Here is a 14,908-nt window from a genome sequence, read left to right as displayed (position 1 = left end):
AAGTATAGTAAATTGTTGGTTACATGTGATCAAAATAATCAGGTAATTAAAATTTATCATTTTCTGATCATGTTTTTTTATATATCACTGTACGTAATTTTTGACAACTTTCAAGCAAATAAAGTCAAATTTGAATAGTCTGGTTTTAGTTCAAAAAATTGAAGTCCTCTCTCCCGGATTCAGTCTAAAAATTTCGATCTTGATGCAAGTACTTCAGGTACAAAATTGGATATATGCAAGTGAATGACAATCGAATGTGTTGTGTTTATACCAAGTTTTTTCTGGCACTTGAAGAACCCTTTGAGGTAGATCTCGGCTGCCTCCTCATTTGTATTATACTTGCAAACCATAACTCCATTGTTGATTCTTATCGCCTTCACTAAGAGAGATTTCGGTCGATGAATTGGAGAGCTGTATTTAGATTTGTCCAAAGCAACATCATCCTTCTCTGCCACATAAAAGTATTTAGATGAGTCCGAAGCAACAACATCCTTCTCAGCCACTGTTGTGCCCAGATCAAGAGGCCGGGATGCAACCTTCCTCTTCTGAATCCCCTTCCTGTTTTCCGCCGACGATGTGGCTGGGCCCGCTGATGCCGACGGATCGACCTCGAGCGCGGCGCCGGCGCATGAGCTGCTGCTTCCTACTCCACCGAAAATCCGGATGCTAGGCATCACCTTCGCTCGCTGGCTGCGACGCCAACCATCTCGATCTCTGCCCTATCATCGGCGACATTGAGAGGCCATGGCTCCTCCTTACACCGACCAGAACCCCAGTACTGCTCTTTCCTCCCGTTGCCAGGAGCAGCCACCGCGCCGCGGTCTCGCCTACACGCTGCTCCCTTCTTCCTCTTCTGCGCACTCGCTGCCGCCACCACATCATCTCACGTCGCCCAGGTGGCGCGGTGACCAGGGTGAGCAGACGGGCGAGGACGGGCGAAGGAGAGATGAGGCAATGGTTATATATCCATCGGATTTTGTTAGATCCTCTCTAGCAGAATACTAACATTTTACTTTTTAAAAACTTGTATTGAATTCATCAAAAAATATTATGCATAAAATTACATAATTCTCCAACAGAAATCTAAAACCGAATAAATTGTATTATGAACATATAATTTTATCCCAAATTTAGGATACAACAATAGAGATAATTTTAGACATGCGTAAATATTAAAAATGTATTTGGTAACATCTTAGAGATATATTTTCTAGTCCAATTTTCAAAATTCAATTTTATGGATCAATTTTAGATATCCACCGGAGATACTCTTAAATTATACCCATAGTAACTAAAAATTTCTGCTCCAATACCCATATCCGCTAGCGGGTATAGGATTCTTTTCATACCCATACCCATTGAGATGATGATACCAACGGGGATGAGACCCATTTGCTACTGCAGAGAGCAACAGTGATGTGAATTTGGTATATCTCGTGACCGTTGGATCGAAACGGATGGATGAGATTTAGCGCTACAGTATTTGCTACAGTAATAAATAGTATTTCGAAAATACTGCCGTTGCATTATTTTGTTACTATTCATGTCACTGAATCACTGTTTCACTCAAAACAGTGTCCATCTGCACTAATGCAGAGGAACCAGACCCTATCAGGTACTCATACCCATGTAATTAACTTAGAGCACTTATAATTTTACACAACAATTAGATGATTATAACGACCAACTATCAAAATCATGTTATAACGATAATTTTAACATTAATGTTCAATTAACTAAACAGATCATACAACCATTATTTAAAATGAAGAAATTAGATAAAAATTTCATTCAATTGAACAAGAAAAGAGGCTACGTATGTGGGTTTGTTTTGTCCATGAATTAGTGGCTATGGGTGACTAAACAACATACCCATACCCACATACCCAACGGGTAACGATTTTATTCCATTAATGGGCCCACTAATACAAGAATTAGATCATATATAACTTCCAATAGAGTAAAAACCCCATTGGGTTTCGGGTTGTGGGGCTCTGCTGCCATCTCTAGGCCCAAGAGATCCATCCATGTTTATTTTTTTTACATTTTTGCCATTTTAGAAAAGCTGTTTAATAAGTAGACCCCTAACCATCTAATAAGAATGAACCTTTTTTTCGATACCAATGATCTTGGCACCGAGGTCCAATGTCTTGGTGCCACGGTCTTTAGTGCCGAGACCATTGCCTCTAGTAGCCACGTTATAGACAAGGTCATGCCAAAGATATTAGCGTTGAGGACTTTTTTATAAAAAATTATAGGAAAAGGACCTATTTGTTAGAAAAACTATTTACAAATAGATCATCGACGTCAATATGAACGAAGATGGGACCTATTTGTAAATATTTTTTATACAGATAGGTTATATTCTTTGATATTTTGCAAATAGGGTCCTTGGCGCTAACCTTCTCTATCAATGACTTAGTCATCACGAGGGTCAAGGGTGTCGACGCTATTGTCTCTAGCGCCGAGATGTTGTACCTTGGCGCCAATTACAATGACGTCAAGCAAAATGTCCATTTTTGGTTAATTTTTTCTAAGGACCTATTTATGAGAAAAGTTTTTTGGAAGGGCTACAGTATAAAAAATCAGTCTATCCTTCGACGAAGCTAACAATGGCTATGCTCTCTTTCCTCATTTATTAACTATCAAATCAGTTGTTTTTCTCTTCCATAACTCTATATAGATAGGGTTGGCTCAATATTGTATATGCTTTAAATACAAACAACGGCGGGGCTGATGAGTGATGAGTGTTTAATTTCTCTCTTACAGCTAGGGCCTTAAGGTTTGGATTCACATCCTCTATTGTTACGACAGTGTTGTTAGTATCACTGATATGTGAGACCATAGGAGGGTGAACCTAATGGTACTAACATAACATAATGTTAAGGGTATCATAAGGATTTTGGGTGTGTTCTCAAGTGCCACATGAGAAAAAATTTTATCTATTTTTTCGCGTGCATGCTTCTCGAATTGCTAAACAATATATTTTTAATGTATATGTGTTGTTTAAAAAAATCAAATTAATCAATTTTTAAATTTACAAACTAATACTTAATTAATCATGTGCTAATAATATACTCTTCCCGTCCCTAAATGTTTGACGTCGTTGGTTTTTTATAAACATTTGATAGTCTTATTCAATTTTTTAAAAATTATGTAAAACTATATATCCATAAAAGTATATTTAACAATAAATAAAATAATAAAAATAATTTATGATTATAATTTTTAAATAAAACAAATAATTAAATATATATAAAAAATTAATAACGTTAAACGTTCAGCGACTAAGGAGAATATGGAAGTTGTCACCAGCAGCCGTGAACGAGTCCTTCGGGTGTCGCCCCGTGGCAGCGGAAAGGTCGTGGGACCAGGACTAGCGTGTTAGACGCGATAGCCGAGGTGGGGCTCTGTCACTTAGGCTGCCTTGTCCACAACACTCGCTTGGGCTTGGGCGAGGATACATTCGAGTCATCGACTAGATGGGCTGCCAAAATGGTAGTGGCAGTATTAGGGGTGTCTCGTCCATCAAATATACACTTGTTATATAAATAGTAAATATAAACGGTTAATAAAATTCATTTATAATTTTGAACTAATTCACGAGACGAATTTATTATACGTAATTAATCCATAATTAGCCTATGTGATGCTTAAAAAATTTTTCATGTAAATTAGCTCTTATTTCTGTAATTAGTTTTATAATTAGTCTATGTTTAATATTATAATAAGTGTTCAAACATCCGATGTGACATGGGGCTAAAAAGTTTAGACCCATCTAAACACCCCTTAGTATGAAAAAGTCTACTAGAGGTCCCTAAACAAGAAGACGAGTTTGTTTTTCGTCCTTTAACCGCAATAACAGAAATGTATACACTTAAACTCACAAAATCCGTTTAAAAAAGGTCACGTGACATTATTGACCTATTTTTTTTTGACCGGTTTTGCTTAGGTGGCGTTCGGTGGGTCCTACATATCAGTTTTTTTTATTTTTTTTCTATCTCCTCCTTCTCCCTTCCTCTCCTCTCTCTTCTTCCTAACTCCAGCGTCACGTTGGTTACCGGCGACGTCCGGCTGCCTAGCTCCGGCTGATTTCGCGGCGGCCGCGGCTGACCCGTTGTGCTACAATGCGCTCGTCATCCCCGACGGGAGGTTCGCGGAGCAGCTCAGCGCGGACTTGCTTGCCGTGTCGCTCGTCGTGGCGGAACTACACAGGCCGGTCGTGGTGACGTGCCATAGCCAGTTGCTGCTCGCCGCCATAGGCGCCATATGCAGTGTCCGGTGCACGGCGTTCTTCAGCATGCAGCTTGTCCGGTGCACGGCGGCGGGCGGTGGGTTAGGGCGGCGGCGACGTGCAGAGCTCAGAGCAACTCAACTCAATGCAATAAAACGTATGACTAATCTGATTGAGCAAGCTCGCTATAGACTTGGTTACTCTGTAGTCTATGGTAAAATTGTTGTTGTTGTTGTCGGAGGAGTTGAAGCAGACGCAGGGCAACGGGATACGAGCTTCTGGCTGGGATCGAGTGTTGGTGTTGCGGATCTGGTCGGCGGAGGCGAGCCCCGCGAAGACATCATCGGCGACGGTGGCGAGCGTGTCGGCGGGGCGCGTGGTGTAGCGGTCCGGGTGTCAAGTTCGTTGAGGCCGAGTACTACCATGTCGATGACGACGAGAGCGAGTTCGACGGCATGCGTCGCCTCGTATGCGACGTCGAGCACAATGTGGAGGTGTTCATGGATCTCGTGCCCGAAGCTTAATGTGGAGCACCTGCCAGCCCCGGTGCTCGCCGTGCAGCGATGCAGGTGAGCAGGCCGGCAGAGGACGAGAGCGATACGGTGGGCACTATGGCGGTCGGGGTGTCCATGCCCTATGGAGCTTGCCGACCTTCTCGTTAAAGACGAACACCTTCTCCTACATCTCGTCACACCGCCTCCTCGTGGAAATGACGGTGGAGCTTGGGCATTGGCGGTGACGATCTTGCCGGACTATCGAAGGGCAATGGCGCGACATCGACCAAAGTTGCATGGCGCGGGCGGAACACGGGTTCTGGCCACGGCCGACGAGCTAGGGTGGCGGCAGCGGCCGGTGAGCAACGCGCGGATGGTGGACGACGCGCGCCACGGATAGCTACGCGGCGGCGAGCACGCGGCTGTGGGCTAAGAGTGATGGGAGAGAGGAAGAAGAGAGAGGAGACGAAGGGAGAGAAAGTGGAGATTTGTAAAAATAGGTCTCCAAACATGTGATGTTTGTAAAAATGAGTTTTCGAGTGTATGACATATGGAACCGACATGTGGGACCCACTGGACGTCATGTCAGCAAAACCCGTCCAAAAGTGGGTCAATACTACCGAGAGACCTTTTTTAAACAGATTATATGAGTTTAGAGGTACACATTTCTGTTATTTCGGTTAAAGAACGAAAAATAAACTCGGCTTCAAGTTCATGACCTCTGAACACTTTTTCCAAAGAGCAGGTACGATAGCAGGCTATAAGCCAACTATAAGCATATTTTAAAAAGAAAATAAAGAGAGCGGAGAGAAGTGGACTGCTGATTTATAGCCAGCTGCAGCACGTACTCTAAGACACAATGTGTGTATGACATGTGGGACCATGTATTAATGTTTTATAGATAACTATTACATGAATCGACTATAGATTGACTATAGATGAATTGGAGCTAGTGTTGGCTATACTATTAAACTTGCTCTTAGTATAGTCTATTAGAGTAGGTACAATAGCAGACTATAAACCATCTATAAGTATATTTTAAAGAGACAAGAGATGAGAGAGGAGAGATGTGGGCTACTAATTTGTAGCCAGCGCTGCACACGGATTCCAAAACAAAATGTGTATATGACATGTGGGACCATACATTAATATTTTATAGATAATTATTATATAAATTAACTATTAGATTGACTATATGTAAATTGGAACTATTAGTGGACAATCCTACTGAACTTCTCTTAAGGGCCCAATGTGTAGTTAGGCCTCGAGCCACCCAGAAAGAGATTGTCGATCGAGATAGGGTCAGATTCAAATCACGGCTTAAGCAACGGAAAGAAGACGCGTGGGTCCCAAGTTAGTACCGAGGCCACTGTTAAACGAGGTGGAAGAGAGTGGAGACGGGCATAGATCCACCGATCCACGGGCATAAAAATCCACTCATCCCGAATCCATTCGCCCAGAACAGACGCCATGGCCTCCGCCGCCGCACCGACGCCGCAGCCGTTGCTCCCCGTGACCAACCCCGCGGCCTCCGCGCCGTCCTCCGGCTCGCCGCTCTCCGACGCGCCGCTCGCCACGCCGGCGTTCCGGCTCTTCATGAGCAGGCTCTCCGACACGGTGCGGCGCTCGCTCGCGGACCGGCGGCCCTGGACGGAGCTGGTCGACCGGTCGGCCATCTCGAAGCCGGACTCGCTCTCCGAGGCCACCTCGCGGCTGCGCCGGAACCTTGCGTACTTCCGCGTCAACTACGCCGCCGTGGTGGCGTTCTCCCTCGCGGCCTCGCTCCTGGCGCACCCCTTCTCCCTCCTCGTCCTCCTCGCCGTTCTCGGCGGCTGGTGCTTCCTCTACGTCTTCCGCGCCGCCGACCAGCCCGTCGTGCTCTTCGGCCGCACCTTCACCGACCGCGAGACGCTGCTCGGCCTCGTCGTTGCTTCCGTTCTGGCCTTCTTCATGACCTCCGTGGCGTCGCTCATCATCTCCGGGCTGCTCGTCGGCGGCGCGATCGTTGCCCTGCACGGTGCGTTCCGCGTGCCTGAGGACCTCTTCCTTGACGACCCGAGCGTTGGGGGCAATGGCAACACTACCAGTAGGCTACTCTCCTTCCTCGCATCGCCCGGATCTGGGGTTTGATGCGGCGCAAGATCTGGTAGGGTTCTTGGTCCCGTGGAGTTTATTTTGAGTACGAATTGGCATGGATCTGGCTCGTCGGATGTAGCTAATTGGTTATCCCTCCTCTTGTGCTTAATTGTGAGTAGCTATGGATATGCAGATCATATTTTGCCTTCTAATATTTGGTCCAAATTATGCAAAGATCTGCTGAACTTGTACTTAAGTTTTAACCGGAGCGGTGACTAGTAAGAACTGTCAGATGTCATCATGTCAGCAACTCAGCATGTAGAGCTCTGCTCTTCCAAGCAGCTTAACACAGTAACACCAACACCTTAACAGGTCCTTCCGTTGTTTACTGCTCTGTTTGAATCATTTTATTTACTGCACTATTTGGAGCATTTTTATCTGCTTTTTCATACAATCTGTTTCATCCGAGTGACTTGAGTGTTGAGTCGTGGTGTAATATTTGATTATTTGTTTTTCATGTCTTGTGTTGGACGGTTGGAGTGCTAGGTATAATTATTGCAGTGCATATTTTTGAGAACCAGTATACTGTAATACAACAAGGACATATGTGTGATTCTTATAACATTGGCCTTCTACAGGTTTATATACGTTGTTAAGAAGTATGGGCACTTGCATTACAGTTTGTTGTGTTGGGGAAGTTTGTCCATAACTTACATAGGACACTTGTTTACAGTTAATGCCTTCAATACTGGAGTGATAATGCAAATTTAAGTTATTCTAAATTTCTAATCATGTTGGAGTATCTAGGATGTTGAAATTTACAGCTTTCTTGCATTGGTCAATATGTTGGTGAACCTTCTTGGTCAATATTTTAAGCGTTCTTTTACAGTCCTTGAGTAATGCGCAGCACCTGAGATACAACGCTTTTTAGTGCTAATATAGTGGTACCTTTCATTCGTAGAGTCCCATATATCAACACTACAAATGGCGGTACCTCTGCATTACTCTTCTAGGCATTAGCGATGAATCCTTGACTGTTTTTGAAGTCTTATGAGGTCGGGCAAGTCTTTCGTTAATGTATCACTGGTTCACTGCGTAGTTTTCTCACAAGATGCCACATTATTAAAAGTCTAACCTATGAAGGTGTTTCATCATTCTTGTCTGTTTGAACTACCTTGGAATCTTGATCATGGTAAAGATATATGACAATTATTCTTGTTCAACACCTTGATTGACTTTCTTGTATTGAACCTATGTTAGAATGCTAGAGTCTGTGAGTTGGAGGCTAGAAAAATACCTGTGACAGCTACACAGGTGTTGTGTTGACTAATTATCAGTAGAATTTTGCTTCTCTATGGAAATTTGCACTTTTGTTACAGAATGGAGTTAGTCGCTTTTTGCTATCACATGGCCACATGGGTCTTCCAGTTCTTCTTTCCATTAATGATTGTGGTTGAACATTCTTAAGGCTTGTTCATTTGCTAAGATTCCTTTCTCGGTTATTCTCTGAGTTGTATGTGGAAGGTATTACGGGTTGTGAACTATGGCTGCCATCTTTTGGTTTTTTGTTGTAAAAAACCAAAAGACATATTTATAAACGAAAAATAATTTATAAATAAAATTTTTATATACGTGTTCTTAACGATCTAAAACCAATGTTGAAAAATAAACTATAATGAAAAACTTCATAATTAACTCTTTAGGGTTGAAAATTTAAATTGTCTTATAAAAATAAAAGTAAAAGGACGAGGCGTATAATTCTGCCTGAAGAATCTTTCCAGATTGCATTATACTATCTCACTCGTATTGACTAGCTCATCCTTACCTCATAGGTAGTCTCTCTACTCCGGCAGATATGAAACGGTGGCTAGTCTTTAACCTTGCTTTTCTTTCATCTTCCATGAACGCATTTCAATATAATGTTGCACAGGTGCAATCGTGGTTCAAGTAACACTTGCTACCAAAAATAGATTTATTCCAAAATCATGCATAGAAAATCACATGAAAATTCTAAACCTTAAATGGAAAAGCTCAAATCAAGATGAAAAAACAAGCCCCTAACTCGAGATCACAAAATAACCCCCAAAAAGCATCAATTTAGAATACAGCATGAACAGCCTTGAAATAGTACTTAATGCATCATCATCTGCTGAATGCTAATCATTAGCACATTGGAAGATCAACAGGAGGCGCCTCCAAGGTCTCCAGTTTGCCATACCCATCCTCCACCAGGAACGCCATTGCCAGGCCCCAGGTTATGTGGACGTCGAGATGGCAGTGCATGAGCCACACCCCAGGGTTGTCGGCGACGAACCGGATGACGGCCCAGCCGTTGACAGGCACCGCCACGGTGTTCCGCTGCGGCGGGTCGACGTAGTTGAACTTCTCGGCGTCCTTCTTGGCGTCGAAGTTGCCGAAGCCCTCGGCGAGGATGTAGAAGTCGTAGCCGTGGATGTGGATGGGGTGGTTCTCCGGCGAGACAATGCTGGTGTCCTGCAGGACGATCTGCACCACGGAGCCGAACTTGAGCTTGTACAGCTTCGTCGCCGGGACCGGCTGCCACAGGGCGCGGGGCACGTTCTGCGCCGTGTAGTCGAACTGCACCGGCGGGTACGCCGGGAAATCGGTGGTGAACACGCCGGGGATGCCGTAGTAATGAGCGTGGAGGAGCGAGGTGGTCTGCGGGAAGACGAAGGAGATGTTGTTCATGCTGGCCGTGAAGCGAGTGTTGTTCGGGCCCCCGCACTGCTGCCCGGGCTCGCAGTTGAACAGGCCGAGACCGACGGTGAAGAAGAGGTTCTCGTCGACGGGGCCGGGGACCTTGACCTCGTGGGGGCTCTTGATCCCCGCGGCGAAGGCGGTGGCGGTTTTGGTGTCGTTGAACGCCGGGAGCGCCGGGAAAGCCGGCGGGATCGAGGGGCCGAAGTCGGTGGCGCAGCCGCAGTCGTACTCGATGACGGCCGTGGTGGTGGTGTTGTCGAAGGCCGCGTTCTGCACGGTGTCGTAGGCGCGCGCGGCGATGTAGTACCGGGTGGGCGCCTGGTCCATGGTGACAAGGACGTCGGTGGTCTGGCCGGGCGCGATCATGAGAACCGAGGTGGTGTACGGCTTGGTGTAGGACGCGTCGACGCCGACCACGGTCATCCTGTGCTGCGCGATGGAGACGAACAGCTCCTGGTTGAGTGCCGCGTTGATGAACCGCAGCAGCGCCGTCTCGCCGGGCTTCACCGGGACTGCCGTCGTCTCTGCACGCCAACCCAAGACGCAAAATTTACCCCTTCTGTCTGAACCCCGTCGTATCAGAGATGATCAGATGAGTCCTTTTTCTACCTTGCTTGGAGCAGTTGTACAGATCACCCGGCTGGCCGTTGATGGTGAACGCGTCGGAGATGTTCGGCGCGGCGCCGGTCCTCTGAGCCTCCCTGATGACCTGGATCGGGTCCGCGTCCCACCACTCCCCTGTCCATGGTGTCAAGCATTTCTGTCAGTGCCAGCTCAGTCCCATTTCGTTGTTTGAGATAGCAGCAAGCAACCGCGGTCTGACCGAGCAGGAGGGGGACTTCTGTCGCGGGCTTCTCGAAAGGGTAGGTCTTGTTCTCCCTGGGGCGGATGATGAGCGCGCCGTAGACGGTGGCCCTGAGCCAGGAGCTGTGCGCGTGCCACCACAGCGTGCCCTCCTGCCCCTCGATGGTGAACCGGTACCTGTAGCTGCCGCCCGGCTTGATCGGGCACTGCGTCACGAACTCCGGCCCGTCCGCCCACCCCGTCCTGAACTGCCGGATGCCATGCCTGCACGCGTCACCCGTACGTACGTGTTAGATCTCTCGATCGGCCGCGCACGCACGCACGCCGGCGAACAGGGATCTCGTCGTCGACGACCTCGACCAGGAGCAAAATGGTGCTGTTTTGGGTTTGGTAGTTACGACGACACGTACCAGTGGATGGTGACGTTGTACTGCGCGTGGTTGACGACGTTGATCACAACGGTGTCGCCCTCCCGGACCTCCAGCGTCGGCCCTGGCAGCTGCCCGTTCACCGTGATCACTTTGTGCGTGTTGCACAGCCTCTTCACCGGCGTCTCTTGAACCTTAGATCGATCAACGCCACGAAGCAGTGCATTACACATACAGAAACGCAGCAACGTACCACGCTTACCAGCAAATAATATTGGTTATCTAGTGCAACAAAAAGAGAAGAAAAAATGGCACGTACAATGAACTCATGGTGGTGCACTTCGGCGCCGGCGAGCAGCGCGAACACGCTGCAGGCGAGGAAGAAGAGCAGCCGGGACGACGACGACGCCATGCCCAGCGAAAACGTGTTTGCGACGTGTGCTGCCGTTCTCATCGGCTGCACTGCACGTCGAACGATCGAGGCACAGCAATCTCTAATTAAGCTTTTCGCCTGAAGGTTTCTCAGGTGTGGCTGGCGATGAGAGACTTCCCACAGTGATGGCACGGTATATATAAGCGTTCAAAAAGGACATGGTTCTATCATGTCCCGTTGTGTGCTTCGTCATGCATGTGTTGCTTCTCTGGTTGGTCGGTTAGGTTTTGATTCTTGCATGGGGGAAGGAAAAGTTTCGTGGCCATACACAAACTCTCATTCATGCATGCTCGAGACCGAGTTCGTGTCACCGGGTTCAACTATGCAGATAGTTTGGTGCACCCACTGGCCTGCCCGGGTGTGGCTGCCCCCGTTGGCGCCCTGGTTTCACAGAACAAGCTAAGCACTTTCTTCACATGCCGAAGCATAAAAGTTGTCTTTGCACGAGCTTTTTTGTGCAGTCATCTCGTTAGGTTGTTACTTCACTGAACTTTTGCGTCGAGTTTGAACGAACAGACATTCCCTTTTAGTCTGCTAATCTCGGTCAATCAAATGGAACAACGCCTTTGTGGTTAATCTGTTCTCTCATCATTCCAGAAGCAACCATTTTCATGCAAACTATAGTTAGTTTAGTAGTGCTTTTCCAGTCTGCTGTTGTGGATATGATTTACCCGTATTCATCCTTTTGCACGCATATGTAATTTCAGACAAACCCAGAGGCCAGCGCTCGAGACTGTTTGTTGACCATCTCTGTCGTATCAGTTAGTCTGCCGTTATCAATAGCTGGCTAGGGAGAAATACGTGTGCCTTTTCATGTCAATGCATGCGTCTTTGCTAAAACTTGTGGGCAAAGTAAACTTAGTTTGGAAATATAATGATTAGGAGTTAACTGTCACATTTTCTATTATTAATTCCTTCCTGCTCAGCTGTGAGCCTTCTGTGTCTCCAGAGCTGAATCTGACTGTAGTCTTATTGTATTGACCTTGGTACTGGGAGTTGGAATTGGTAGCCTATAATATCAGGCGTCAATATTTGTTCCAACAAATCCTCCAAATCAATCTTCCGACAATAACACATTTGGCACCGAATCTGATTGCAACCCAATTTCTAGATGGATGGTGCATGCATCGATTCTGTAAAATGAGCTTGGAAGCTAAGAGTTTTACAGTTTACACACCCAACGCATCTATCCTGGCAACGAATTTCCATTTCTCGTATGCATGAAGAGATTGGCATCCATTCCAGCTACATGGAACAATAATCTTCTTCCTCGGTGCTGCGAGTTTTGAATGGATTGGGGAAAAATTGACAACGAAATGCTTACGTTTCTGCGGTTGACATGAACACTGAAATCTGAAGCCTGAAGTAAGTCTGAACAATGACACTAGAAAAGCACCAAGCTCCAACTTTAGAAAACGTCTGCATTTTGCCGTCTTGGACCAACCAAGGGGTTAGGTTGTTAGCTTGGCGCGCCGGCGTGTCGCCGTCGTCCACGGCGATCACCCTGCAAAGCGTCAGCATATCTATCTTGGTGATTCATCTTCTCTGAGTTAGGAGGGGGCAGTTGAGAACAACAAAAATGTTCAAGCAAAGCAACCAAACTCCGATCCACTCCCAAAGCCTCCAACCTATCGGAGAAGAACTCCAGGGCATGTCGTTTGACTTCAATCATTTTAGTGAGATCATCAGTTGATGATGGCTGCTGCCGTTGTCCCTGGTCAAACCAGAGGCCTTCTTTTTGTTCCTGGCAGAGCAGCTTTGGGCTTTGAAGGTTGGAGAGAAAATGGCATGGGCGCCAGCCATGGCTGAAGTCCGAATCTTACTTTAATCAGGTTTGGACGAGGTGTCTGCATCTGTCACTCTGTCATCTGGGTATGACTGAGTATCAGTGCGAATGGTGCCGGCTGCAGGCTGCAGCCGGCCGGCGCTCGACGGCCGTCTGCGTCCAGCCACCAGCCGTCCACTGTCTAGAGTCCAGACGTCCACTGTCTAGAGTCCAGACTGCAAGTCAGCAAGTTGCAAGTGCACGGACAGCAAGCTCCATTGCTCCAAGCTGATTGATTTCATTTTATTATTGAAGCATGATTGTATGAACTATTAATTTTTGATTTGTGCATTGCCAATTTATTAAGTTAGAATGTTACAATAATTGAAGCATGATCAATTGATGGGTCGTTTTATTTTCACTTTAGGTTTCAAAATGAAAATGAGAAGGAGGCCTGCAGTTGATCTAAAGGCTTTTTCTGGAAAGAAGTGTTTCAAAGAAGACACCTCAAAATGAAAATCGAGTTGAAACTCAAGGTGAGGGTTTTTCTTCCATGAATTATATCAAAAACAAATTGAGAAGCAAGATGGGCCCACAATATTTGAATGATTGTTTGGTTACATTTATTAAAAAAAGAGAATTCTTCTTGCAAGTAAAGGATAAGAACATCATAACATATTTTTAAAACATGGAGGACGCAAAGTTATCCTCTAAATGGTAAGGATTCTCCTCATTTTACCCTTTTTCATTCTTTACATATTTCACATGCTTTCACTTCCTATAAATTAAACATTGTTGTGCTTTTATTAATTCAACTAGCAGGTGGCCCGCGCATTTGCGCAGCTAGATTTAGTGTATATTTAACCTTTGTGTACTTTTGTTATCCAAAGTCTAAAAACATATTAACATATATCGTTTACTTCACTTAATTGTTGTCCATTTTAATTATATCCAATATCTATATAATGCAAAATTAGTTCTATTAAAATGGTTGATAAGCGAAAGTTACTTCAGTTCATCTATAGTTGTCGATTTTTATTAGTTTTCCACTTTATTTCCCTTATCAGAAATCACAAAACAAAATAGCTAAACTACTCCTTTATCTTTTCCTCCAGCCTCGCACCCCCTTTCTTTCTCCTCCGCAAGACCACCCAATCTTACAACAATACATCGATGTCCGTGAGACTATACCAAAAATCACCCTCTAGAGATCACTTGACACTAATAGCGCTTCTGCCCTCGCTCTTGCATGTTGTGCTGCTCGAGCTATCTTGACTTCTTTAATCTCTGTCAGGATCCCATACAACACTATTTTATGTGTCCTTGAGCTTGTCTATAGTCATTGTGAAATTGAGCTCATGTATAGTTACACTTAACTCCATTTTGTATGATACCATCACTGGTGCCGCCACTATCGATAACATAAATATTTATCCCCCAGAGTGAACGTGGAGCCTTTTTTCAAGCCTGTCTTTATAATATAATAGATAGATAGATGAAATATGACTTTAGACTCAATTTGACTTATTGTGTTATATATCGTACAATCACTTAGTATTCAATGTTATATAAGCTAATTAGTGTGATTTCGGGTATAAATTTTTTTTACACCGTTACATTTCAAATACCCAAGTTTGAAATCCTTCGCCCGTCCCTGAGTGCGATTAGTATTGGATCAATGGGGTGTAATGCAGTGGAAACGGCCAAATGTTGATGTCTGTTGATGCTGAGTACTCCATTGGAAACTTTGCAAAATGTTCTTCAGCATTTTCGGTCACTACTTTTCTATCAAAATCCAAGCAGTGGCTGCAACAAAATATTCACAATTTCGACCTTAGCTTCTTTTCACTGGATATGCCCTGATTATCCATATTTGTGTGATTACGTGCCATGCGGCTATGTGGATTCAGTTCGAACACGAAATCGTTTAAATTCGTGTAGATAATCAGAACTATACATTATTATCAAACGCCAGTTCAGCAGTTCAGCTTTGTTACAAAATGGCTCTGCCTC

The 14,908-nt window shown here is 45.3% G+C and overlaps 2 protein-coding genes across 2 annotated transcripts; one reads left to right on the top strand and one right to left on the bottom strand.

Annotated features, from left to right (window-relative positions):
• The first annotated feature begins 6,153 nt into the window (after positions 1-6,153).
• LOC102713688 (PRA1 family protein B2-like) lies at positions 6,154-7,192 on the top strand. The gene has a single exon (XM_006644875.3). It carries the CDS (start codon positions 6,199-6,201, stop codon positions 6,856-6,858), a length of 660 nt encoding a protein of 219 aa, XP_006644938.2. The 5' UTR covers positions 6,154-6,198; the 3' UTR covers positions 6,859-7,192.
• Positions 7,193-8,904: 1,712 nt separating this feature from the next.
• LOC102713417 (laccase-3) lies at positions 8,905-11,208 on the bottom strand. The gene is made up of 5 exons (XM_006644874.3): positions 11,017-11,208; positions 10,740-10,891; positions 10,349-10,593; positions 10,135-10,263; positions 8,905-10,049 (listed from the first exon to the last, which is right to left on the bottom strand). The coding sequence occupies exons 1-5, from the start codon at positions 11,149-11,151 to the stop codon at positions 8,968-8,970; spliced, it is 1,743 nt and encodes a 580-aa protein (XP_006644937.2). The 5' UTR covers positions 11,152-11,208; the 3' UTR covers positions 8,905-8,967.
• Between the last annotated feature and the right edge of the window lie 3,700 nt (positions 11,209-14,908).

The sequence above is a fragment of the Oryza brachyantha genome, chromosome 1 (assembly GCF_000231095.2).
Source record: "Oryza brachyantha chromosome 1, ObraRS2, whole genome shotgun sequence".
Classification (NCBI taxonomy): Eukaryota; Viridiplantae; Streptophyta; class Magnoliopsida; order Poales; family Poaceae; genus Oryza; species Oryza brachyantha.
The sequence above is the reverse complement of the archived record's forward strand: the minus strand, read 5'-3'. Positions and strand labels throughout refer to the sequence as shown.